Source organism: Pyrgilauda ruficollis, unplaced genomic scaffold, assembly GCF_017590135.1.
Source record: "Pyrgilauda ruficollis isolate IOZ18807 unplaced genomic scaffold, ASM1759013v1 scaffold308, whole genome shotgun sequence".
Taxonomy (NCBI): Eukaryota; Metazoa; Chordata; class Aves; order Passeriformes; family Passeridae; genus Pyrgilauda; species Pyrgilauda ruficollis.
In genome coordinates, this window is record NW_024524467.1 from 1 (window position 1) to 25,191 (window position 25,191).

The 25,191-nt window shown below is 42.8% G+C and overlaps 1 protein-coding gene across 1 annotated transcript in view; it reads left to right on the plus strand.

Annotated features, from left to right (window-relative positions):
- Positions 1 to 356: 356 nt before the first annotated feature.
- The window catches only part of KIF5C (kinesin family member 5C), a gene marked incomplete at its 5' end in the record, with an annotated part of 35,746 nt that continues 10,911 nt past the window's right edge, over positions 357 to 25,191 (plus strand). Inside the window, 14 exons of the mRNA XM_041473911.1 lie at positions 357 to 461; positions 2,888 to 2,936; positions 4,046 to 4,101; positions 4,992 to 5,079; positions 6,625 to 6,749; positions 8,351 to 8,455; positions 8,798 to 8,946; positions 11,639 to 11,787; positions 13,228 to 13,295; positions 15,335 to 15,448; positions 18,865 to 19,149; positions 21,333 to 21,521; positions 24,081 to 24,198; positions 24,761 to 24,837. Of these exons, the coding sequence (XP_041329845.1) occupies positions 357 to 461; positions 2,888 to 2,936; positions 4,046 to 4,101; positions 4,992 to 5,079; positions 6,625 to 6,749; positions 8,351 to 8,455; positions 8,798 to 8,946; positions 11,639 to 11,787; positions 13,228 to 13,295; positions 15,335 to 15,448; positions 18,865 to 19,149; positions 21,333 to 21,521; positions 24,081 to 24,198; positions 24,761 to 24,837 (1,677 nt within the window). The remainder of the gene's footprint in view (positions 462 to 2,887; positions 2,937 to 4,045; positions 4,102 to 4,991; positions 5,080 to 6,624; positions 6,750 to 8,350; positions 8,456 to 8,797; positions 8,947 to 11,638; positions 11,788 to 13,227; positions 13,296 to 15,334; positions 15,449 to 18,864; positions 19,150 to 21,332; positions 21,522 to 24,080; positions 24,199 to 24,760; positions 24,838 to 25,191) is intronic.

Below are 25,191 nucleotides of genomic sequence, written 5' to 3' on the forward strand. Positions count from 1 at the left end.
ATATATATATAAAATAAAAATTAAAAAATTATTTTATATAGAAAAATAATATATTATACCTATTATATATATAATATATAATAATATATAGTAATAAAATAATAATAGTAATAGTAATAATAATAATAAATTATTTTTAATAAAAATCCACAGAAATTTCTGCTGATTTAAACAGAGGCAGCTGTGGCTGAGTGTCCCTCACACTTCAGGATTTACACCTGGATTTCTTGAAATATAGTCTAAAATATCGATTTTTATATCTATAAAATCTAGAAGGCCCTGCTATATATTTAATAAAACAATAAAAATGAGGCAGCAGGAGGATTCCCGAGTCACCTTTGGGGTTTGTGTCCCAGGGGAAGCTCCACGACCCTCAGCTGATGGGAATCATCCCCAGGATCGCCCACGACATCTTCGACCACATCTACTCCATGGATGAGAACCTGGAGTTCCACATCAAGGTACATTTACATGGAATTTTATGTGCAATTTATTTGGAGTCACCCCTTTTGGGATGGCTTGGTTGGGATAAATCCATGGGAAATCTGCCTTGGCATCTTCTGTGGGTTTTTTTTTCCTGCCCTCCATCCCTTTCACAACACAAATTCCAACATTTATTACTGATGTTGCTTCTGGATTTTTTTTTTTTTCTGGAGGGTTTGTCCAGCTCAGGTTTGCTGGAACAAAAAAATTGATTTTTGCAGCTCCTCCAGAGATTGAACCTTGCTGGTTCTGACCAGAAACACCACGGGCATTTGGGAAAATCCTGACATCCTGTCTCCAGGATGTGGGATTCAAGGTGGGGAGAGCTGGGGCAATCCATGGAAGGGTGTTCAGAAGGGATTTTTGGATTCTTTCTGACTGTGTGCAGTGTTTTTCCATGTCCTTTCCCTGATCCTAGCCATGTGAGCTCCCAAATTCTTGGGAATGACCTTGAATTCCCAGTGCCCATTTGGGGTCCTGTGGAGCTCCCAGCTGCAGAGCTGCAGCTCCTGTCCAAGCAGACACCAGGAAAATGGGATTATCAGTAAAATTGCCATGGACTTCAGGGAAAAGGAGTTTTCTGTGTCATCCCTGCCCCAAAACTAAGCCAGACCTAAAAGCTGAGGAGCACAGGAGGGTGTGAAGCCACTGACCCTTCTCCTGCTGCTCACCGAGAGTTTTCTGCACCTAAAACTTAGAGATGAGACAAAAAGTTACACTTTTTAGTGCTATTTGCATTCAATCCCTTGAAGTGACCCCGCAGGAATATTTGTAAAGTTAATCAGTGTGAGGACAGAAATGTCAGTCTATAAATTATTATTATTTTAATCATCTTGTACCTCTGAAGGTACAAGATGATTAAAATAATAATAATTTATAGACAAGGTACCAGCTTAAAAGAATAATAATTTATAGACAGACAAGGTATCAGCTTAAAAGAATAATAATTTATAGACAGACAAGGTATCAGCTTAAAATAATAATAATTTATAGACAGACAAGGTATCAGCTTGTGGAAGGGCTTGGTTGTGCATTGGGAACCTTCTCAGCAGTGAGGTACAGACAGAAAAAATATTCCAAATTGAAACTGAAAATATTCCAAAACCGTGAAATACTTGCAGAGACCTTGGATTGTAAAATATGGAGAGACCCCTCTGAATTTCCACTCTGATCCCTCCCCTCCTCTGGAAAGCTGGAGGGAATTCCTGGCCTTTCCCCTTGGAAATCCCAGAATTTTCCCAAAGGTTTCCTAGCAGAGCTGATGAATCTTTCCCAAAAAAGCTGCCAGGAGCTGCCAGGGAGAGAAATGTTCTGTCAGCAGCAGCCTGGGCTTAACCAGGCTGCCCCACTCTCCTAATAATGGAACTAATAATCTTTGCAGAACTGAAGCTCTGGAAATTAATGGCATTTATTTCCTCTCCCTCTCTAACAGGGATCCATGTAGAATTTGGTTTCTCCTCTGGAGGATCGTGGGTTTTCAATGTGAAATGTTAAGTCTGGCCTAACTGGGCTGTTGGAATCAGCTGGTCCAGAGGAGGGCTTTAAACGGGGAAGTAAAGGCAAAAATGCAAAATATATTTGTGTTTAATTGCAGTTTCACGTGGAAAGCTCAACCCATCTGTGTAAAAAACCCAGACTTTTTTTTTTTTTTTCAGATGAGAGAAAATGAGACTTTATGAAATACCAGGGGTTTATTCATAGCTAGATTGCAGCCATGTGGTGTTCCAGCTAAATAATCTGGATAAAACTTCATTAGGGAAGGGTTAGGCCCTACTCCCCTCTCATATTTTTGTTTCCTTCTGTGGGTCAAATCCCCTTTTATTAAGAAACTCATTCATTCAATCATTCTCCTCTCTCTCCTTTTTTTTTTTTGAGGACAATTGTCTCTCTTTGTTACAGCAAAGCTCATTTTCATTCTCTCCTTTGGATTTGATTCAAGGCAGAAGCACCACATGTGCTTCATTTGAAAGTTTAATTTAATATGTACTGCTGAGGCTTATGGAAATGGAATGGTGAAGGTGCTCTCTGTTTTTTTTGGGGGGGTGGGTGAAAATCAATATATAGTTTTTACAATCCTCAAACCTGATATGGCAGGAGCTGCATTGGTTTGATTCAATTTTTTTTGGTCAATTTTCCCTGTGTTACAAAAAAAAAAAGGAAAAAAAAAAAAGAAGAAGATAAGGTTAGCCTGCAGGTTTTTTTGTGTACTTTTCCATTGATAAATGGAGGAAGATCAATGGTTTGTAAACCATTCAAGGTACAAATGTGTTCCCATGAAAGATGGAATTCAAACTGTGTGGGAGGTGGGGTTTTATTTTTAGTTTGGTGCTTTGACAGGGATGGAAACACAGAGACATTAAATCAGCAACGTTTAAACCTGTGATGTTTGTGATTATTTAATTAGGTTTCCTACTTTGAGATATATTTGGACAAAATAAGGGACCTGCTTGATGGTAAGTTCTGTGTTTATTTTGCTGAGTGCCTTGGCTTCATCCAGAGCTTTGCACCAAAGCCTGAGGGGGAGCACTGACTTTATTTGGGAGGGGATTAAATTTAAACTGGAGAATTTGGCAGTTTCAGCCATCTGATCCTGTGCACCTGCCTCTGCAGAGCTTTGTGGTGAAGCAGAGAGTTCTGAGGGTCTCAGAGCCTGTGAGGAAGGGCTGGGGCTCCTGGGCAAGGGGTGTTCTTCAAGGAAAAATGATAAAAAACCTGATTTCAAAACGCAGGGAGTGGTTTGGAATTATCCCTCGCTTCTGGCAGGCAGTCTGGTGGGGAGCATCTGCTTCTCTCACAGCTCATGTCTCTGCCTCTGCAGCTTGTGTGTTAATAAAGTGGGTTTTGTTGGTCAGTGTGAGCACAGAAAGAGCTGTAGATGTGGAAATATGTGTAAATATAGGAATGTCTGTAAAGGTAGAAATGTCTGCAAATATAGAAATGTTTGTAAAGGTGGAAATATGTGTAAATATAGAAATGTTTGTAAAGGTAGAAATGGCTGTAAAGGTAGAAATGTCTGCAAATATAGAAATGTTTGTAAAGGTGGAAATATGTGTAAATATAGAAATGTTTGTAAAGGTAGAAATGGCTGTAAAGGTAGAAATGGCTGCAAATATAGAAATGGCTGCAAAGGTAGACATTTCTGCAAAGGTAGAAATGTCTTCAAAGGTAGAAATGTCTGCAAATGTAGAAATGTTTGTAAATGTAGAAATGTCTGCAAGTGTAGCTCTGAGCTGCTCTGAATTCCAGGCTGCTCTCCTGTCTCCTCTGCTTTGCCAAAGCCCAGCTTGGTCTGGGTTTATTTAATTCGCCCAAGCAATAAAGAAAAGATTTGTGCCCCAAAGTTAAATTTAAATGAGCAGGTACAAGATTGACAGAGCAGGACACGGTTCCTGTGTGTTGGAAATATTGGAGGTTCAGCAGGAGTGGGGAATGACTGCAGATCTCAAATACAAATTTCCATCCCCAAAATGTGTCTGTCGTGCCTGGAGCTGACACTTTATTTATTTATTTATTTATTTATGACCTCTGGAATATTCCTGGTGATCTCCACGTCTCTCTCCAGTGTCAAAGACAAACCTTGCTGTACATGAAGATAAAAACAGAGTCCCCTATGTCAAGGTAAAAGAATAATTTAACCCTCAGCTTTTCATTCTTTCCCACAAATGCATTTATTTACACATTTCCATTTGCATCCAGTGTTATTTGCTGAAATAATTCAACTCCTGTTTGAAGCCTTGAATGTTCAGGTTGTGTTGGTTCCTGGGTTTAAACAAGTTTCCTGAAATATTAATGGGCTTGAATCATGTTTGTTTTATTCTCCTGACTTTGAACATTGCCATTTTGTTAGGATGCTGTTAAATTTTAAGTATTCAGATTCTCCTTTCATGTCAGATATGAAAGAGAACAACTTGAGGAATTTTGTTCTTTAATATTTTGCTGCATGGGTGCTGTAATCTCGCAATAGTTCAGAGCAGATTGGTTGGGGTAGGGATTTGTTTTACGACTTTCTGGGCCCTCACTTGAATGCAATATGCTTGGCACGAACATATGTGAGCCTAAATGATGTCTATCTAACATTTTCCTGTTTATTCTCAGCTTGAGAAGCAAAATTAAACGGATGAAATAATTTATTCAGTAGTATTGCCTTGAGAGAGAAGGACTTTGCACTTTGTATTGTAGTTTGAGGGGGGAAAAATTAAATTGGGGTTGATTAAATTAAATTAACTTGGGTATGAAATCTAACCCAAATTAGGAATATATGTTGTTATTGAAAATTTTCCACAGAAAACATGTTATTCCGTGTTTTCTGTGGAAGATTTCATGCTGTGGGTCTGGATTTCACTGAGTCTTTAACCCTGTGGGCAAAAATTGGTTCCCAAGTTTCCCTGGAAGTCACCTTGAGGCGGGGTCGGGTCTGTGGGGTCCTGGGGGCTGCTGATGCTTCTCCTAATTACTGTGGGCTCATTAGTGCTAAAGGAACATTCCTGACTGCCACCTCCCGTCCCCAGGGCTGCACAGAAAGGTTTGTGTCCAGCCCTGAGGAAGTTCTGGATGTCATCGACGAGGGCAAGGCCAACAGGCACGTGGCTGTGACAAGTGAGTGTCCCCAAATCCCGGAGGTCCCTCCAAGGGGCTGCTGCTGCTGCCTGGGGATTTATGGATCCCCCCTTGGAGGCTGTGAGCTCACCACTAAATGTTGGTTCTTGGCTTATTTTGGTCAAGGTTGGGGTTGAAAGTGCTTGCAATGGTGTTTTGTGTTTAGAATCAGATGTTTATTTTAAAATATATTTTATTTTTGAATATTTTTTTAATTTTAAATATATTTTATGTTACATATATGATAAATTTTCGTATATTTATATATAAAACATATACACATATATATATAGTATATTATTAAAGTAAATAAATTCTCCATAAGAGAATGCAAACCACTAAGTATTTACAGGAAAGCATGAGAGAAAGTTTGTTTACATTTACAAGAATGTAAACATCAGAAGGGTTAGAAGAACTTAAAAAATCAGGGTGGCAGTGAGCGGTGCTGCATCCAGCCGGGGCCGGGCAGCAGGGGTGTCCCTCAGGGGCCAGCTCTGTTCCGTGTTTTATGGATGACATGGATGAGGGATGGAGGTTTTAATTGGTAGATCTGCAGATGACACCGAGCTGGGAGCGTGTGTGCGTCTGCTGGAGGGCAGGAGGGCTCTGCAGGGAGACCTGGGATGGTTGGAGGGATGGGCAGAGCCCGGTGGGATGGAGTTTAGGAAGTCCAAGTGCCCAGTTGTGCATTTTGGCCACAGTAACCCCTGCAGTGCCACAGGCTGGGGATGGTGTGGCTGGACAGTGCCAGGCAGAAAGGGACATTTCTGGGGGTGTTGGTTGACATGGATATGAGCCAGCAGAGTGCCCTGGTGGCCAAGAATCCCAGTGGCTCCTGGGCTGGACCAGGAATGGTGTGGCAGCAGGAGCAGGGAGGTCACTCTGCCCTGGTCCCTGAAATGGTGAGGGCACACCTGGAGTGCTGGGCCCAGCTCTGGCCCCTCAGCTTGGGAAGGACCTTGGGACACTGAGAGCATCCAGAGGGGACAGCGAGGCTGGAGAGGGGCTGGGAACACAAACCCGGGGAGCTGGGGGTGCTCCCCTGGAGAAAAGGAGACTCAGGGGTGCCCTCATCACCCTGCACAGCTCCTGAAAGGTGCCTGTGCTCAGCTGGGCTGGGCTCTGTCTCCAGGGACTGACAGAACCCTAGGACACAGCCTCGAGCTGTGCCAAGGGAAATACAGGCTGGATATCAGGAAAAAGTTTTCATGGAAATGGTGACAAAGTTCTGGAATGTTCTGCCCGGGGAGGTGGTGCAGTCCCCATCCCTGGTGTGTTTAACAAAGCCTGGATGTGGCACTGGGTGCCAGGGTTCAGTTGAGGTGCTGGGGCTGGGTTGGACTCCATGATCCTGAAGGTCTCTTCCAAGCTGGGCATTCTGTGAATCCTGTGAATACTCTGAATTCTGTGAATCCTGTGAGCTACACCGAGACCTGCCCAGCTTCTCTGGGCTTTGGGAATTCGGTGGGGCCAGCTCGGATGGGATGGAATCCCCTGCCAGGTTGGAAAGGCATTTTTAACAGAAGCTGTGCCCTGTGATTCCAGACATGAACGAGCACAGCTCGAGGAGCCACAGCATCTTCCTCATCAACATCAAACAGGAGAACGTGGAGACGGAGAAGAAGCTCAGTGGGAAGCTCTACCTGGTGGACTTGGCTGGCAGTGAGAAGGTAAATTCTCCTTTTTCCTCCACTGGGACCCCACAGTGAGGATGGGAGGGTGTCTCACAGAGCTCTCTCCTTAGATTATCCTTAAAAAGGCCATTTTAATTTTTATTTTTGAATGTGGGATGGAGAAAAGGAGTAGATCAGAATTATTGGCATGAAAGACAACTCTCCCAAAATCTGAATTTATAATAGAGTGAGTTAAACCATTTTTGTTTTTATTCACATTTATATCTGTGTAGCTGAAAAAAGAAATGTAATTTAAATATAATTTATATATAAGAATATAAAATTTATGTATATATTAATATATAAATAATGTTTAATATAATTTAATATAATTTTAAAAATAATTTATCAAATGACACATATTTTAACTTGCTTACATTGTCATGTCCTGTTTCTAGGTTTTTTGTAATTATTCCACATATTAAATGAATGAAATCCAGCAGTTAATGCAGTTTTCAATTCTACTCAAAGTTCCCTGAATCTTGATTTTGGTGACTATTACTGCTTTCCAATGCAGAAAAATAAACCCCAGAAAATTACTGTTATCTATTTACCAAAAGAGTAATGGTTTGGAACAGTGCTGCAAAGCAAAAATGTTTCCCAGTTCTCATTCTGGTGTCTTCTGGAGTGTTTGAAATCAGCTTTATTGGGATTTTGGGTTGCTCATTGGGACAGTTTAATTGATAGCCCATGGGTACAATGCAAAAGTGATTTGTCAGAGAAATTAATCATGTTGATGTCTATGATTGCACAGATTTGTTAAATTAAAAGCTCTTTATGGTGTTTACAAAATGAGGGCCTGGGTAAGCACTCCTCTCCTCTGGGAAAACAACTTTTGTGGTTGGTTTTGGTACAGAAAACCTGAAATATGGATTTCTGGGGTAGATTGTCTTCTTAAAAGACAGGACTGCTTTTCCTTCATGTCATGGAGCATTTTTAGATGAAAGTACAGATAGTGTTAATGTAGAGGAAAAAAGAATGGATTTATCCTGTATTTGGACACATGAGAAAATCCAAATTTTATTTTATTTTTGTAGTAACAGAAAGAAAAAAATACCAGCAAGTTAGGACTGTGTAAAATAAAATTTAGCAGTTGTAGAACACAATGCATTTGCTTGCTGTGAAAATTGGGTTGTTTTCCACCACATCTCATTTTTGGCCTGTTAAAGGAGACAGTGGCCATTAACAAAATTTATGATTTTTGATATTTTTGGTCTATGCAAGCAAAATACAAAGGCAAGATGCTCATTTTGGGGGCACTGGGGTGGTGCTCCCTGTCTGTATGGACAGCTTGGCTTTGGGAGGGGTTCCCAAACGTCCTCAGGTGAGCACAGACTTCTCCCTGAATAAAATTGTCCCTGAATTAAAATACAACTTGCTCTTGGAGTGGGAGAAGAGTGGAATTATTCCAGGTTTGCACAACCAAAAAATTTATAGAAGTTGATATAAAAATATGAAATATATAAAATATAAAATTCTCCTGGCCCACGCTGAGCTAAGCCGGGTTTTGCTCCTCCAGGAGCATCCTTAGGCGCAGCTTTGCAGGGCTGGAGCTTTGTGCTGGAGCAGAACCTGACTCTTTCCTGCTCTCTTTGCAGGTCAGCAAAACTGGAGCAGAGGGGGCAGTTCTGGATGAAGCTAAAAATATCAATAAGTCTCTGTCTGCTCTGGGCAATGTGATCTCGGCCTTGGCAGAGGGAACTGTAAGTAATCCTGGCTGGGGGTGAGGAGGGGTTTTTATTTACCTGCTTCTTTGCCATCCTCAGGGAATAAAAGGAAAGGGGTAAAAGGAGCTAACATTTCAGCTCTGAAGGGAGAAAATATTGGCTGTTAATAAAATATTAACAAACAAAATGTTGTCACAAACCAGTGGCAATTTGGCTGTTGGAGATGAGGAATTAATCCTCAGTGATGGCACTGGAGCAGCTCCCAAATCTGGGCACAGTCACAACAAACGGTGACTCCTGCCAGCGTGGCCTCACCTCCTCTCTTAAACTCCAGCAGTTTAAAGAATTGCTCTTGTCTTTTGCTTGTGTTTGGATTAGAAAACCCACGTTCCCTACCGAGACAGCAAAATGACCAGGATCCTGCAGGATTCCCTGGGGGGGAACTGCAGGACCACCATCGTCATCTGCTGCTCCCCCTCCGTCTTCAACGAGGCTGAGACCAAATCCACCCTGATGTTTGGCCAGAGGTGAGTCCCACGGGCATTCCTCCTCCCTTGGAATCCAGAGCTTGGGGTTTCTGGAGTTGGTAAAATAATCTGGAGAACTTCAGAGAGCCGGCTCTTTATTCCCAGTGATTCCAGGAAAATCCTCCAGGAAAATCGAGGTGATGCTGGCCAGCAGCTGCTCTGCTTGGGAGCAGAGTGGGGTTGAAAAGTGGGGAAAGGTTGGGCAATCCATGGAAGGATGTCTAGAAGGAATTCTTTAATTCCTTCCTGGCTGATTTTCCTGCAGGGAGTAAAAAGTGTTATCTTAATTCCTTGAAATTTTATGGGAAAGATAAAGGCACTGAGCGGTTTTCTGTGGAAAAATTCAGCCTTGCTTTATTGGAGACTTCAGAAAATACAAATCTTGTTTTATTTGTGTGTCAGAAAGGAAAAATACCAGCAAGTTAGGACTGTGCAAAATCAAATTTAGCAGTTGTAGACCACAATACATTTGTCTTGTTGTGCAAATTGGGTTTTTTCCACCACATGTCACCTGCTAAGGAAGATAAAGGCACTGGGCTGTTTTCTGTGGGAAAATTCAGTTTTGCTTTATCTAACAGTGCTGTTGATGCTTCTAAGAGGTGTCTTCTTCAGTTCCACCTCAGGGATCATTGTTGTGGCTTTAAAAAATATCTCTAGAAATTAGGAAAATTAAAGAGTGTGGGCTCTGTAATATTGACAGCTTTGAGGGCTTGCCATGGTAACTCGTGGACCTGATGTTTGGAGGATCTGGACAACTGAGGAATAAAAAGTATGGAAGGATCCAGAAGGAAAATTTCTCCTCCATGTGTGTTTATTGACAAGAGGGATGTGAAATGCATTGGGAGGGTTTGCAGAAATAGGTCAGGTTCATTATGCAATTACTGCTTTTGTGGTAATTGAGGAGAACTGGGATCCTTTGGAAAATTACTCGTTTTGTTTGATTTGTGTAGTAGCAGAAAGGAAAAATACTGGCAAGTTAGGCATGTTTAAAGAGAGCTGAACAGTTTGAGGATACAATAGCTTTGTTTTTGTTTAAAATTGGGCTTTTTTCCACCACGTGGAGCTTCTGGACTGCAAAGAGAGGCAGTGGCCATGAGCAAAATCAGGTTATAGAGTGACTTTGTAGGTTTTTTTCCCCCATTTTGAGCTGAACATGATTTTTAGCTATTGAAGATCCAAACTTGTACTGATCAGATCATGTGTTGAGCAAAACCAAGCATCCTGAGATGCAGGAATGAAATCAAGAGCATGAACAGCTCTGAACTCCAGCTTCCAAGTTCCGTTTCAGTTTACATTCCCCCTGGTTTCATTCCTCTTTCCAGCAATGAGCAAAATTTGCCCTTTTTTGGGGCAAGGCAGTTTTCTGACTGACTCTGCACATCCTGGCTAAATATTCAACAGTTTCCTGGGAGGAGGAACATTTTGGGGGTGATCCTCACCGAGGACCAGGATGGTAGTGCAAGAACTGGGAAAACAGGGAAATATTTCTGAGGGGCTCCTCATGGACAGCATTGAATTTCTTGGAATTCTGAATTGTCAGGAAGGAAATAATTTGTATTTCCCTGGGAGGACTGGTGCTCTGTGCAGAGCAGCCCATGGATTATCCATGCACAACATTGTCTGGCAGGATTTTGGGTGGGAATAGGGGTTCTTTTCCAGGCTCTTGGGTTGTTGTGTCTCATTTTTCTGATGTGGCACAACTGAGGAGCTCAGTGGCATTAAAGGGAAGGTCCATGACTCATGGCTGATTGCTGATTTTTCCTGGGAAAAGAAAGACTTATGTCACCATTAAAATAAATGTCAGGAATGAAATCCACCTTCAGAGGAGCTCTTGTACCAATCAAACTGTACAAGTGCTCCTGTGATAGTAGTGAATCAGCTTTTTCTTTTTCTACTCCATCTTGTCTCGTGTTTTTATCTCATTTTTAACTATAGTTGTCAGTGAGGGCTTCATCCATCATCAGGAGAAACTTCCTGGTGTGGTTGGGTTTTTTTGCCCTGGTACAGTTAAAAGAGTGGAAACTTGAGCTGTGCTTTTAGCAGAGACAAAGTGTAAACCCTGACCATTAGGAAATTATTTTAAAAGCATGGGGTTATTTAAAAAACACTTTTAAGGTAACAAAAGTCCTGCTTGCCACAGAGTGCAAATGACTGGAGCTTTACAAACTGCTGAAGGTTTATCTGTTATCCTTTTCCTTATCCTCTGCTTTATTCAACAACACTGGAGGCATTTGAAGGGACTCAGTGTCTGAGCAGTGAAGGGCAAAGATCTGAGGCTTTCTTAATTCATTCTGATTGGTTTGGTTTCCCTTTTCAGTGTGGATTTGCTGGAGTAGGTGCTGGGCATTGTTTTCTGCTTGCTTTGCATTTCCTGGCACAATGGGTTGGGTTGGGCTGGAGCTGAGCACTTTGAGAATAATAAAGTTGTGGTGGTTGTTTAGAGGGTTGAAATTTGGGATATTTTTGCCTAGGGAGGCAGGAACTCCTTTCCCTTTCCCTTTCCCTTTCCCTTTCCCTTTCCTCCCTCTCCTCTCTTTCCTTTTCCCCTTTCCCTCCCCACCCTGGACACTTCCAGGGATGGGGAATCCACAATTTCCCCACTCATTCCCCTCTGTATGATGGAAAAATTCCCAATCCCCACAGTTCACTGGGATAAAAACCCCAAAGCAGCTGCCCTGGGATTTGTTTGCAGGGCCAAGACCATCAAGAACACGGTGTCTGTGAACCTGGAGCTGACAGCAGAGGAGTGGAAGAAGAAGTATGAGAAGGAGAAGGACAAAAACAAGAGTTTAAAGAATGTTATACAGCACCTGGAGCTGGAGCTGAACAGGTGGAGGAATGGTAGGTGCCAAAAATTGGGAGCAGGATGTGTCTGTGTTGAATTCTTGCCCTAAATCACAATTTTTATTAATTGTGTCTGGCCGCTAAATGTAAATTCACATTACAACTCACATTTCATAATAATAATGAAAAGTGAAGAAGCAAAAACCAGGCAAAGCAGCAGCCATTTGTGGGAGAAACCAGTGAAAATGCCAAAATTGGTGATTTCAGGGTAGAGCACAAAGGAGGAATCACTAAAGTTAATAGTGTTAATGATGGTAATAAGAAAAGGGAAAAATGTCATTATATTTGGGGTTTTTTTTAATAACTCTGCTCCTCAGGCATGAGAATCATTGTGCTTTAAGGTAATTGGACCTTGGGTTTGGGGATTTTTTTATAATTGAATTTCACATTAGAATAATGAATTAGTCCTTTAGTACAATGACAGGGAGTGGCATCTGCTTAGAAGAATCACCACTTGTCTGCTCCTGTGGCTTCTAAATGAAGTTTTTTGTTGAGATCAGTCAATTTGCTGATTAGAAAAGTGGGGAATTGCTGTTCAGGGTAGGATGTAACATCAGCTATAGGATGGTACAGGAGGCAGAATATGGATACATACAAATGAAAGAATTTTTATTGAAAACCAAATTTTAAAAATGTAATTTAGTCTGGAACGCTGGCAGACAATTTTAGCAAACAACCTTAGTTTGAATTGTTTATTCCACATTTTAAAAATCAACCAGCAACAAAAAAAAAAAAAACAAAAAAAACAATCCAAAGCCTATTTTATTTTTTTTTACAAAAGCCTGGATGGATCCTTTTGTTTAAATACCCTCCTCCCCTCCCTGGGTGCTGCTGTTACCCAGCAATGCATTAAAAGATTATTGATTTCTTGTCTGACCTTGTGCACTCCCATCCTCAGGAAGGATGGAGGCTTTTTACAGAGGGAACTGTCCCTGCAATCCCATCTTGGATAACATTCCACCAGCACAGCTGACTCCAGGAATTAGGGATTTATTCTGCAAAAGAAAAGGGTGGCAGGGAATGGGTGAGCTGAGCATTTCAGCTTCCAGGTGCCCAATTTTTCTGTGTTTTACTGGCAGGAGGTTCTCGTCCAATGAATGAGAGATTAAACATCACTTTTGGGAATGTTTAATCCCAAAATGTTGATCCTGGTGGATCCTCCACAGCCTGAGGAGCATTCTAACCAAACCCACCTTTCCTTCCCTGCTCCAACAGCAAAAAATCAATTCCCATTTCCCTCATTAATAATAGAAAATACCATCAAGCCTTCAGAAATAGGGCAGAAAATCTTTGGAGTCAAGTACCTTGATAGAATTGATGCTGCTTGATTTCAAATTCCACTTTTTCCATGGTTTAAGGTGGGGGGAAAAAAAATCATCTGCTTAGTTGGCTATGCTGTTTCTTGCCCTTTTTATTTTGCTCTGGGGCCTCAATCAGCCTTTCTGGGCTTTGATCTATTGACCTATTCCCCTGCCAGTGAGATAAATTGGCAAGAGGAATGGCTGGTAAAGCTTTCAGGAGCTAAAATATTGGAGTTTTTTCCTGGAAAAGGAGAAAACCTTTACCCTTCCCACCTCCTGAGCAATGTGTGCAGCATCCAGGGGCTTCCCCAGCCTCTGATGAGGGTGGATTTAATTTCTGCCATGAGCAGCTCACCCATCCCTCATCTCTGAGTCTGTAATTGTAGCCCAGGGCTGTTCCTGAAGGAAATATTCCTTGGGGACAGGGATTTTGTAGGGAATATGTCTGTTATGCACAGGCAACCTCTGGAAGCTGGTGTTTCTGCTGGAATTTGCAAGGTAAAAGTTGAATATTGTTCTAAAAACGGCTGTGCTGGTCCATCCTGGAGCTGGAAATCCCTGAAGGAAGAGATATTTAAATGTCAGCTGATTTTAGGCTGGAATTTGGGGGCTTTCCCAACTTTTTTACACCTCTGTTAATCCATGGAGCTAATCCTGACTATCAAGGGAATGAAAGGAGAGTCAGGAGTTCTGTGCTTTCAGTGTTCTACCTGCTGCTGGATTTTATGGGATCATCAAGGTTAGAAAAGACCTCACAGGTCCTTGTGGTACCTTGAGAGGCTGCCCTGGAGCAGAGGCTGGACAGAGTTCCAGAATAAAGCAGGGATTGATTCAAGGATCTCCTCCATGGATGCACCTTGGGCAGCACAAGAGCCCAGCCAGGGCTGCACCCAAGATGAACCCAAATGGTCCCAAAATGCACGAGCGCTCCCGGGGTCTCTCAGGTGGGAAGGTTGGATTCCAGGTGGGAAGGTTGGATTCCAGGTGGGAATAGACAATTATCACCAAGATTTCTTTGTATTTTTGCTCCATTTCTTCTGTTTGTGTATTTTTGCTCCATTTCTTCTATTTGTGTATTTTTGCTCTATTTCTTTTTTTGCTCTGTTCCTGTATTTTTGCTTCTGTTTCTATTGGGAACTGGAAAACGTTGGAAAATTCCAAATACTGCATAAAAGCAGAATCCTGTCAGCTCTCCACCCCTTTCCCTGTGCAGACAGTGTTTGGGAGCATTCTCCAGGAAATCAGAGCAAAGTTTTCTGATAGTTTTAAGTCCAGGCTTTCCCTTTTCTTCAGTGATTTGTGTAAAAATCCCTCAGCAAACTGTAATGTCATCTTGGAGTCACCAGGGCAAAAAAAAAAATCACAGATTTTAAAGGAAAATCCATCCCCTTTTGTTTGTGTGGTTGGAGCTGCAAACACAGCCCAGAGGGTTCATTTATTTGTTTATTTCTTTGCACAGCTTGAGGGACATCAGTGGCACTTAAAGCTCTCAGCAATTCCCTTCTCCAGCCATTAAGAGCTTTGGCTTGTGGGAAGATGAAAAGTGGGGGGAAAAAAGGCCAGAAAAAGCCCATTCACCACCTGGATGAGAGCAGCAAAAAAAAAAAGGCAGCTCTCATCATGAATCAATACTCAATTTTAAAATTCAATTGTAATTAGCAGGAAAAAAAAAGCAGAAGAAAGTCCAGTGTGTCCTTGCCTGTTAATATTGAGGTTTGGCTGTTTGTGGACACAGAAGAATTGTGTTTAAACCTGAATTTTGGTCTCCCTGCACAGTCTGGTGGTATTGAAAAGAGCAGTTTTCTGTGTGAAATGACAGCTTTTCTGTGATTGCAATCTCCAGCTTTCCCACATTGATCATGAAAAGGAAAAAAAATTCAGTCATTGTTTCACTTTCCTCATCAAAAGCAGCAAAGCCCAGTAAATTATTCTGGAAGGAGCTAGCAGCAGGTTTGAGTTTTTCCCTAGAAAACTTGGGAAGCATAATTTGACACAGGACTGTAGGAAATTAGAAGATATTTGATCCCAAACACAAGGATCCCAAACCCAAAATATCATAATTTATACCAGTGTTGACATCTTTTACAGCAGAGCTCTGTGCATATACATATATTTTAATGGTATATTTATGTGTATTTATTTATGTCCATTTATTTTTCTCTCCCCTCATACCACTCAAACATACACAAAGTTTTATTCCCCTTTCTTTCCTAGAAAGAGGAAATAAAAAGTGATCAAATGAGAGCTGTGAAAAGAAATTAAAGATCTCCACCCCTGTTTCATTGCAGGATGACGAAATCAACCAGCAGAGCCAGCTGGCTGAAAAATTAAAGCAGCAAATGTTGGATCAAGAGGAGGTAAGAAACTAAAATAAACAAACCAACCTAAAAAAATCCCTTTACATTTTGCTCCTGAGCCCCTTGTTTAATGATTCTGTCCCAGCTGTTCATATTAACTGGCTAAAATTCAAGTAGAAAAGGTGTCAGCCAGGCTTAAACTTGAAATTTCATAATATTCTCATTAAGCCTTGATAAAAGTCCTTGAAATAACAGTCCCTCCTGCTGGGAAGTGATGCTGGAGGTCCAAGGTGGGAGTGGGGCCAGGATTTTTCACTCCAAATGTGATTTTTGATGTGGCTGTGCCCATTCAGGTTTCCAGGCACGATGGACTACAGGCAGTTAGAGATTTCCTGATATTAAATTGCTAATTATCATTATTTTGGCAATTAGAGACAGCAATCTGTGAGATGGAAAGACCTGATAATTGGTGCTGCCCCAGATTTGCTGTAAAATCTTGGATTGCTCACTTCAAGCATTTGATTGCATCGTTTCTGTCCCTAAAATGAGTTTTTGTTGGGTTTAGGATGGAGAACGTGAGCACTGAACTCAGTCATTCCCTTCTGTGAGGAGTTCTGAGGATGCAAAAGGAGGCAGTAACACCAAATTCCCCAAATGTTGCTGTGATATTTCTCAGGAATTGCTTTTATCGTGTATCCAGGCCCTCAGCAAGGGTTTCCAAGGTGTTATTAGAGAAAAAAAAAAAAACTATTTATGAAAATATCTGGTATTCATCACTCAGGGTTCACCTGCCCCCTCTGGGGAATTGTCCTGGATGGGGGAATCTCCAGCTGTATTATTTTATTTTATTTCATTTAAATTTAAGATGAAGCTCCTCATTCTCTTGTCACAGCTTGATTTGATTTTGTTTGTCCTGCACTGCACAATGCTGTCTGTGGTTACATAATAATAATAATAATAATACTGCACTTAAAGTTCACAATAATAATGCACTTTAAGTGCATTATTATTACATATTTGTAATAATATATTATAATATATACATATTCTATTAATGTGTAATATTTGTCATTATATAATAACAGTAATATTTGATATTTTATTATATAATACATTACTGTATTATAATATTATAAATAATATTATTTTATTATATAATAATACATTACTGTATTATAATATACAATATAATTATAATGTATTATCGTTATCCGATAATATATTATTGCATTATAATATATTATTATAATCATTTATTTCCTGATGTGCATTATGAGGTTATTGGTGCCACCTCACTTCTCCCCTCTTTTTCACATCCCTTTTCTCACCTGAGGCTGATTTTCCCCCACAGCTGTGCCTTGGTTTTGGGGTGATGTGCATCCCTTTTGTTTGGGAGCAGAATTATTCCTCACCCTCCCTGTTCCACCTCTGGAAGATCAATCAGGTTTTCAGTGCCCATTTTCCCCCTTCTTTTTTTGGACATTCCTAGTCCAGCTTTGCTAAATTCCAAAATCTCTGCAGCTGGTGCTGTCCAGAGCCTTTTTTTCTGCCTGGTCCCAGCTCTTGTGCAGCCCTTACTTGGGGAGGAGATATTTTATTATTCAAGGTGTTTTTCCCCACATCAGCTGTCCCTGCTCTCCCCTGGAGATGTGATGAGCTCACTGATCCACCTCACTCTGCTCCCCCTAATTAACCAGCCCTTATTTCTGCTTGATGAAGCCAGCAGGTTAATTACAAACCTGAGGCCTGCTGCAGGTGAGACTGATTTTGGGGTTTTTTTGTGCCTTTTCACCTCTGGCTGCTGCTTCAGGTGGGTGTTTTGGGGGATTCTGGACATTCCATCCCCAGCTGGAACAGATCCATGGAGGGCTGCAGCCGTGGGCCTTTTCCCTTTGCTCACAGCTCATCTTTACTATGTTTTCCTGGTGGTTTGTGAAAACCTTGCTCCATTTTTCCACACAATATCAGCCAGAATCTCCTTGTTTATGCTGCAGGTGATGCTCAGCACTCCTTGAAGGCACGGCGACATTCACGCAGAAAATTTCTGAAGTAAATGTAAATAATAGCTCCATCTGTGTTTAGCAGGAAGATGATTTGAAGCTATTTTGTTGGTTAAATATTTACATGCCATCTGGCTCTAGCAATCCAATGGCTTTTTCCATAACGTGAGTGCACTTCTGAGGCTGCAGCATTACCAGGGAGATAAATAAATTTCCTTTACATCTGAGTCCTCTCTGGGCACGTGCCAGCCTCCAGAGCTGCCTGCCTGCTTTTCTGTTTTCCACAAGCACTCTGAGCCAAAAAAAAAAAGCCATTTCTTTTGGGACATTCTGCTAATTGGGTGGTCTGCTTGAGAAAAGTGGTTTTTGTTTGTTTTTTTTTTTTTGCTGGGGGTCTCACTCAGCTGCTATGTGGGCAGATCAGGAGAAATCCACCCAGAACACTTCAGCAGGGAAGGTTTTATTCCACTGTCTACAATATTATACCAACCCATAATCCATATTTCTTGGGAGGAAGTGAATTCTGTGAATGAATGCCCAAACTTTGCTGTGAGGATGAGCATGAGGCCCTCCCACATCTCCTGCACTGGTTTTATCTCATGTAATTCCCTATCTGATGTTTTTATGCCATGTCAAGGCCTGGTTTTGTTATTATTCTTGAAAGTGCAGTATTAGCAATAAATGTTAGGTGTCACTTTTATTTATTTCCACATCATCCTGCAGTGCAGGGCTGCTGGGGGGGCTGGGCTTGTGCTGAGGACTCCACAGCTGAATTTTCAAAGCTTTAACATCTCACTGAGCATTGCTTCAAGGACAAGGGACAGTGACCTCCCACAATCACTGAAACCTCAGCATCAAGCAAACAGTACATTTAAGAAGTTTTCCAGCTTGGAAGCACTCACTAAAGTGTGTGTGTGTGTGAAGTCAGTGTTTTCTTCTGAGATTAATATTTTCCCTCAGCAAATAGGAGCAGCTAATCTGTCCTCAGCATCATCCTTCAGATGATAACTGAGAATAATCATCTTAGGTTTGCTTATCAAACTATTTCTGAGAAGCCACGAGGTCTTTGAGGCTGCCTCAGAGAGCTCTTTTCCCCCAGCTCAGCTCAGAGCCCTGAGCCTCTGGTGGAACATTTGACTTTGTGGGATTTTTTTTTGGTCTGAGCTGCAGCACTGGATTGAGGGCAGAAAATGTCTTTGGAGCTCTGATGCTGCTTAAAGTCAGTTTCTCTGCCTCAGTCTTGGGTCATAATAGGATTTGATGAAGATTTTTCTCATTGAAGTTCTGAGCTTTTTTTTGTGCTTCCTTCAAATGCTTTTATGCTGGAACTGCTGCTGTTTCCAGGATTTCTCCCCTCCTGCACGCACAATTTGTGCTCGCTCTTTTTTCCCCTCTTTGCCTGTTTTTCTCCCTTTCAACATTGCCTTTTGAAGGAGTTTTTGGGTCACTTAACGCTGCTGTGATATTCCTCCCCAGCTTTTGGCCTCCACGAGGAGGGATTATGAGAAGATCCAGGAGGAGCTGACCCGACTCCAGATCGAGAACGAGGCGGCCAAGGATGAAGTGAAGGAGGTGCTCCAAGCCCTGGAGGAGCTGGCTGTCAATTACGACCAGAAATCCCAGGAGGTGGAGGACAAAACCAGGACCAACGAGCAGCTGGCAGACGAGCTGGCACAGAAGAGTGTAAGAGCAACTTGTTCGTCCTCTTGGTTCTCTCCTTGCACCCTAAATATTCCCAAAGGGCTTCCCAAAAACCTGCTGGTGTCACCCTCTTCCCTGTCTTAATTCAACAACGAAATTAAGGGAATTCAGAAGCTGCTCTGTGGAAGTTGGTGGCAGATTGTGGCTCTTGCAGCAAGGGACTGGATGTGAGAAGTGGCCATCCTGTGTTTTGGATATTTAAAAGCTGTATTTTGCCAAGAGAGCTGTGAAAATCTGCCTCATGCAAATGGCAGTGTTTTGTGGTTTTCTGGACTCTGTGCTGTAGAGCTGGGATTTTGCAGAGAGCCAGGGGATCTCAAGGAAGGAATCAGGAAAAAAAAAATTAATCGGCTTTTTCAGCTCCGGCTCTCCTGGAGCCCCTTCAGGCCCTGCCAGGGGCTCTGAGCTCTGCCTGGAGCCTTCCCTTCTCCAGGGGAACATTCCCAGCTCTCCCAGCCTGGCTCCAGCCCTGGGAGCATCACAGATGTGGAATATGTGGATCGAGTAGTCCTTGTCCCAGGACATTCTGTGTAAATCCTGGCTGAGCACACAGGGGGACACTGCAGAGCTCTTTGTCTGGCTGGGAGGAAGCAGCACAGAGTCTGAAACACAGAAAAGCTGAACCTGAGCCATTAGGAGAGGCTCAGTGTCTGGGCTCACAGCTCTCACAATTCTTCCCAGCTCAGTTTTTGGGGCCAGAGCCCATCTGGGAGTCACTGAACTGGTTAATGGGAGGTCTGAATTCTCCCCAAAACAACACACGTAGCCCAACTCCTTCTCTAGCTGGCATGACCCGGAATTCCCAGAAATGAAAATACTGGCTTCTGAGGTGGCCAATTTTTAATCTGAATTTTGGTGCACGTTTTGGTCAGCCCTGCTTTGAGGTTTGCCTTTGTGTGGCTCTGTGTGGTTTGGGGATACAGTAGAGGAGGTGGCTGCTCACTTTGTCACATTTGTAGAAGAACAAAATGATGGTTTCAGAGAAAATATTTGTATGGCCATCGCTAAATGGCAGGGATGGAAACTTTCCATGGCCTGGAAAAATCTCCTTGGTGGTGTTAATGCCATCCTTGTCTGTTTAAAACCACATGAAAAATAGCAGTGATTGCAAGTGGCTATGTTCATTTTTGAGATATATGAAAATTCCTTGCAATACATTTTTTAGTTCACTTGTTGTTGATGTCCTGCCAAGGCTCTCAGGTCAGCAGCAGCTCCAGCCTGTCCTGCTGCAGAGGACACAATCCCTGCTGTCCCTGTGCTGCTGCAGCCTGCAGCCTTTGGAGATGTCACAGCAGCCTCTGGTGGCCGTAGGAGCAGGGACTGGGAGAGGGAATCTTTGCAAATGGAGGCAGAGGCAGTTTGGTACAAGTTTTTGTAGGAACTGAGATGTCAGCACTTCAGGGGACAGCTGCCAGTGGAAATCAGGCCAGACTGAGGAGCGCTTAGAGAATAATTTCAAATTTGTTGGCAATTAGCATCTTCTCCAAGTGTGTCTAATCTCAGAGCAGACTGAAATTTTGGAAGAAGTGTAATTTTTCAGGATTTTTGGGAGAAGAAGCAGCACATGTTCCCTTCCCCTTGGCAGTGCTGGGAAATAAAAAGGGGAAGCAGATGAAGTTGAGCTGTGTTATTGCTCAGGGAGAACCTGCACAGCTCCTCAGTGGAATATCCACAGCTGGGGGGGACCCACAGGATTGTGGATCCAGTTTGTGGTCCTGCACAGACACCCCAAAATCCCACCCTGGGCATCCTTGGAGCACTGTCCAAACCCTCCTGGAGCTCTTGAGAATGTGCCCATTCCCTGGGGAGCCTGGGCAGTGCCAGCACCCTCTGGGGGAAGAGCCTTTCCCTGATCTCCATCCTAATGCCTGGGTATGATATCCCTTCACACAAATGTGAAATATACAAGCTAAATAAAAATAAAATATACAAGATAAAAGGACAAATCAAACCAAAAATTCTGAAGGAAGATATCTCTTTAATTAATAAGCATTCATTGCTTTGTGAAAAGAACCCAATTCTGATTTTTTTTTGTCCTACACATTTTGTCCTACACTGTCCAAACATGAGTCCAAACATGAGTTTTAAGCTTTCAGAAGTAACTTATGCTCTCCTCCCCTGCTCCAAACCCTCTTTCTAAAATGACCCTGGCCTGTAAAACCACCCCAAAACCCCAGACCCAGCCTCCAGGCTGGCTCCCAGAGCAGGAGGAGCTCTGGGTGCGAGCAGCTGGCCATCCCCAGTTGGCAGATGTGAACGGCGTGATCGAGGAGGAGTTCACCATGGCCAGGCTCTACATCAGCAAGATGAAGTCGGAGGTGAAGTCTCTGGTGAACCGCAGCAAGCAGCTGGAGAGCGCCCAGATGGACTCCAACAGGAAGATGAACGCCAGCGAGAGGGAGCTGGCGGCCTGCCAGCTCCTCATCTCCCAGGTGGGTCTGCCCCTGCCTCCTCCAGGCCCTGGTGGCCCTGCCAGCCTCCTTCCCCATGGAATGTGCGTGCCAGGGGTGAGAAATTCTGTGAAGCGCAGCAGTGTGGCCCCGTGGGTGTTTTGTTGTCTGCTCTCTCTTCTCTTTTTCCTCCGTGTTCGCAGTTGAGACTGAGACGACACAAAGCGACACGCTCCGTTTTCGGAAGGCTTCAAACTGCTTTTATTATATATATTTTATTGTTTGTATTTTATGATATTTTATGCGTGCTTTTTATACATTCTCACAAACCTGCTAAGTTTACTCCTTGGTCACGAGAGACAAACAAAGTGTTCACTGGAATAGGCAGCTGCAGGTTTCTCTTATTTATCCTTCTTTCTTTCTTGGTTTCTATGTCAATGACCTTGGTAGAAAATTCTTTCGGGGGTAAACATGGATCCTCTTGTCAGACTTCTCTGTGGCTCACAGAAGTTGCTGTAAAACCTCTTCCACACCTCCCTGTCCTGGTTTAGGGCAAATCTGGGAGAAAAACTCCAAAGGGGTTCCTCTAGAATGTAGATTTAAGTGGTCCCTCCCCCAAGTGGTTTGGGAAAAGGTTTCCTTGTAGAAAAGTGAAAAAAATCTCTTTATTTAACAGGCAAAGCATTGACCAGCACAAAAAATGAACAATATCAAACAATAAAACCTGTTGCCGCTCCAAAAGAGATGACAAACTCAGACAAGTCCCCTTGGTGGGCTGTAGCTCGGCCCTCTCAGTCTCCTATCAGAAAATGTCACGGCCCTGCTGGGCCACAGGTGAGAGCTGCCGGTGATCTTCTGGTGTTCATCCAGAGCAGGTTTAAACAGGTCCAAACAACCACAGTGCAGGGAACTTGTCTGCCTCAGCTAGCTAAAATCTAACTAAAAGCAAAGGAGAGCTCTGTCCTGCCGTCTGTCCGTGCTGCAGACAACGCAGGAATGTGGAGGAGCGAGTGCAGTGGCTGAAAACAAAATCCGTGCTTCTTCTCTCCCCTCCTTCGCTCTCAGAACCAGCCTCAAAGGTGCAAAACTTATTTCTGGGCTGAACAGACAAGTGGGGATACAAGAATCATGAAGTCACCCCAGGCCACTCCCCCTCACTGTTTTTGAGCATATCCTGAGGTTTTGTCCTGAGCTCTGGCAAGGTCATGTCCTGCTGTGGGTCTCCAAATGTGTGTGGTGGCATAGCAGTGAAATTCCTCCCTGGAGTGGTTTCCTCACCAGCAGTTTGTTGATCTCGAAGGTCTTTTTCACTCTGGTTCATTCTGTGGGTCTATAATTTGTGTCTTGGATCACTTTATAACATCACTGACTGTGTTTTTCACAAGCCAAACCTTTGGGGAGCTCCCTGGACCTGCTCTGTGGGTGTGCTGTTGAGAAAACGAGGCAGTGAGCTACAAAATACCATGGAAAACTTTCTGGGGTAGAAATCCAGGGGTAGGAGGTTCTGAGTGGGTGACAGGGATGGCGGTGGAGAGGGGCTGAGAGCTCTGACACCCTCACCTACATGGAAATGGACATGGGAAGGGAAAAACATGATCCAGTTTCATTCCCTAGCAGTTATCCTAAGCAAACCTGGAGCAGGGAGAGCCCCTTTTCCTTCAGCAGGGTGTCTTTGTTAAGTTCTACTCAATCTTTTTAATTAAGATGCAATAATCCAGACTATCTTAATTTTTATCCTCAAATAGGATCCAGCTCTATCTGTCACAGGTACAGCTGTACAAGTATTTCCTGGGTGAATAAGCAGGGGTAATAAGAGAGGATTTGGTGTAAAATCAGTGGCATTTGTGGCCAAGCCCTGTGTTTTCATGGGGTACATTTTGCAAGAAAATGAATCAAAATTGTGGTATGTCTGTTGCTAAAAACATTTTAGTCTCAAGCTGCATCAAGGGAAATATAGGTTGGATATTAGGAAAAAGTTTTTACAGAGTGATAAAGTTCTGGAATGGTTTGCCTGGGGGAGGTGGTGCAGTCACCATCCCTGGGTGTGTTTAACAAAACCTGGATGTGGCACTGGGTGCCAGGTTTAGTTGAGGTGTCAGGGAACACGTTGGACTCGATGATCTGGAAGGTCTCTTCCAACCTTGTGATTTTGTGTGTGTGATTTTGAGTGTTTTCACTACAAACTTTGCTGTTTTCTATTCACCCATTAGCCCTTCTAGTTCAAGGTTGTTGGCCACAGCCAAACCATCAGGAGGGCTGGGGAGAGTCCATCTGAGCTTTTGCAGGCTGAAGATCCCAAAGCCACCTCAAGGCTGGTGCTTTTAAAAAGCTGCTGCTGGCTTAACACCAAGTCAGGAGCTTCCAGGAATGTTTTGGGATTACTGCCTGAATTCCAAATTGAGCTACCGAGTGAAACTCTGAAAACACAGCCTGCTTTGATCTCTTAGCTCCTTCCCAGCCATTCTGCTGGGAGTTCTCCCAGTCATCCCCTCTGGATGTGGAAATTCTCTGTTTCCTCCCCTTTGGGTGGGACAGCTGTCCCTGAACTCCCAGGGCACGGCCGTGCTCCTCCCCTCTCACTGCTATTCCTTGTCTTTGAAGCACGAAGCAAAGATCAAATCCCTGACAGACTACATGCAGAACATGGAGCAGAAGAGGAGGCAGCTGGAGGAGTCCCAGGACTCCCTCAACGAGGAGCTGGCCAAGTTGCGCGCTCAAGGTACAGCTCCGGGTCTCGGCACTCCTGTCTTGGGAGACTCAGTTTTGTGTCTTAATGATGAGAAAAACTGTGTAAACCCCCACACAGATCCTTGACCAAACAACACCAATCAGTCTTGCTGAATGTTCTGTAAAATTCTGGATTTCTGTAAAATAAGGATGTGTCTAAATTTCAGTTGTGCCTCATTCCAAACAAAGCTGCTTCCCTCGGATGGGCACAAGTTGTGTCTTTCCCAGCTGACTCAATTTTTAAGGTTTGCTTGGCTTTCCCTGCCCAATTCAATGTGGAAAATGTGTAGGTATCAAAAGAAGCTCTTGTAGCTTTGCTAAGCTCCTAGGTTATATCAATTTATAACAGCCTTAAAATAATTCTGGATTTCTGCACAAGGAATTTTCCCTCTCTGAGGGAGCAGCAGGTGGGGACAAGACTTTTTATTTTTTGAAAATCTTTTTTATCATCTCCTGCATTGTTAGAACAGAATCTTTATTCCATCTCCTGGAATAAATTAAATTTATTGAAAAATCTAAAATTTAAAATTAAAACTGTCTCCACCTTTAAACAGAAAAAATGCACGAAGTCAGCTTCAAGGACAAGGAGAAGGAGCACCTGACGCGACTCCAGGATGCAGAGGAGATGAAGGTAGCTTGGCACAGTGGAAATTTTGAGGGAATTTCTTGGTGAGATTGTTCATTGGGGTGGAATTTTGTCTTCCTGTTCACATGGCCAAAAATTACATTGATTCACCTCTGTGTTACACTAATTTTTTGCTGCTGGAGCTCTGCTGAAAGTCAATTTGCTCAGTAGTGAATGAGGCTGCTGGGGTTAATATCATTTAGGTACTTATAAATTTGATTTTAAAAGAGGCTACTTCCCCAGTGTTTGGCTGGAATTCTGATTATCTCCTGGAAATAATAATAAAATATATAAACCTATTTTCTGGCATTTTTCCTTTGGAATGCCAGGAAATGTTTGCAATAATGAGTTGTTCTGATG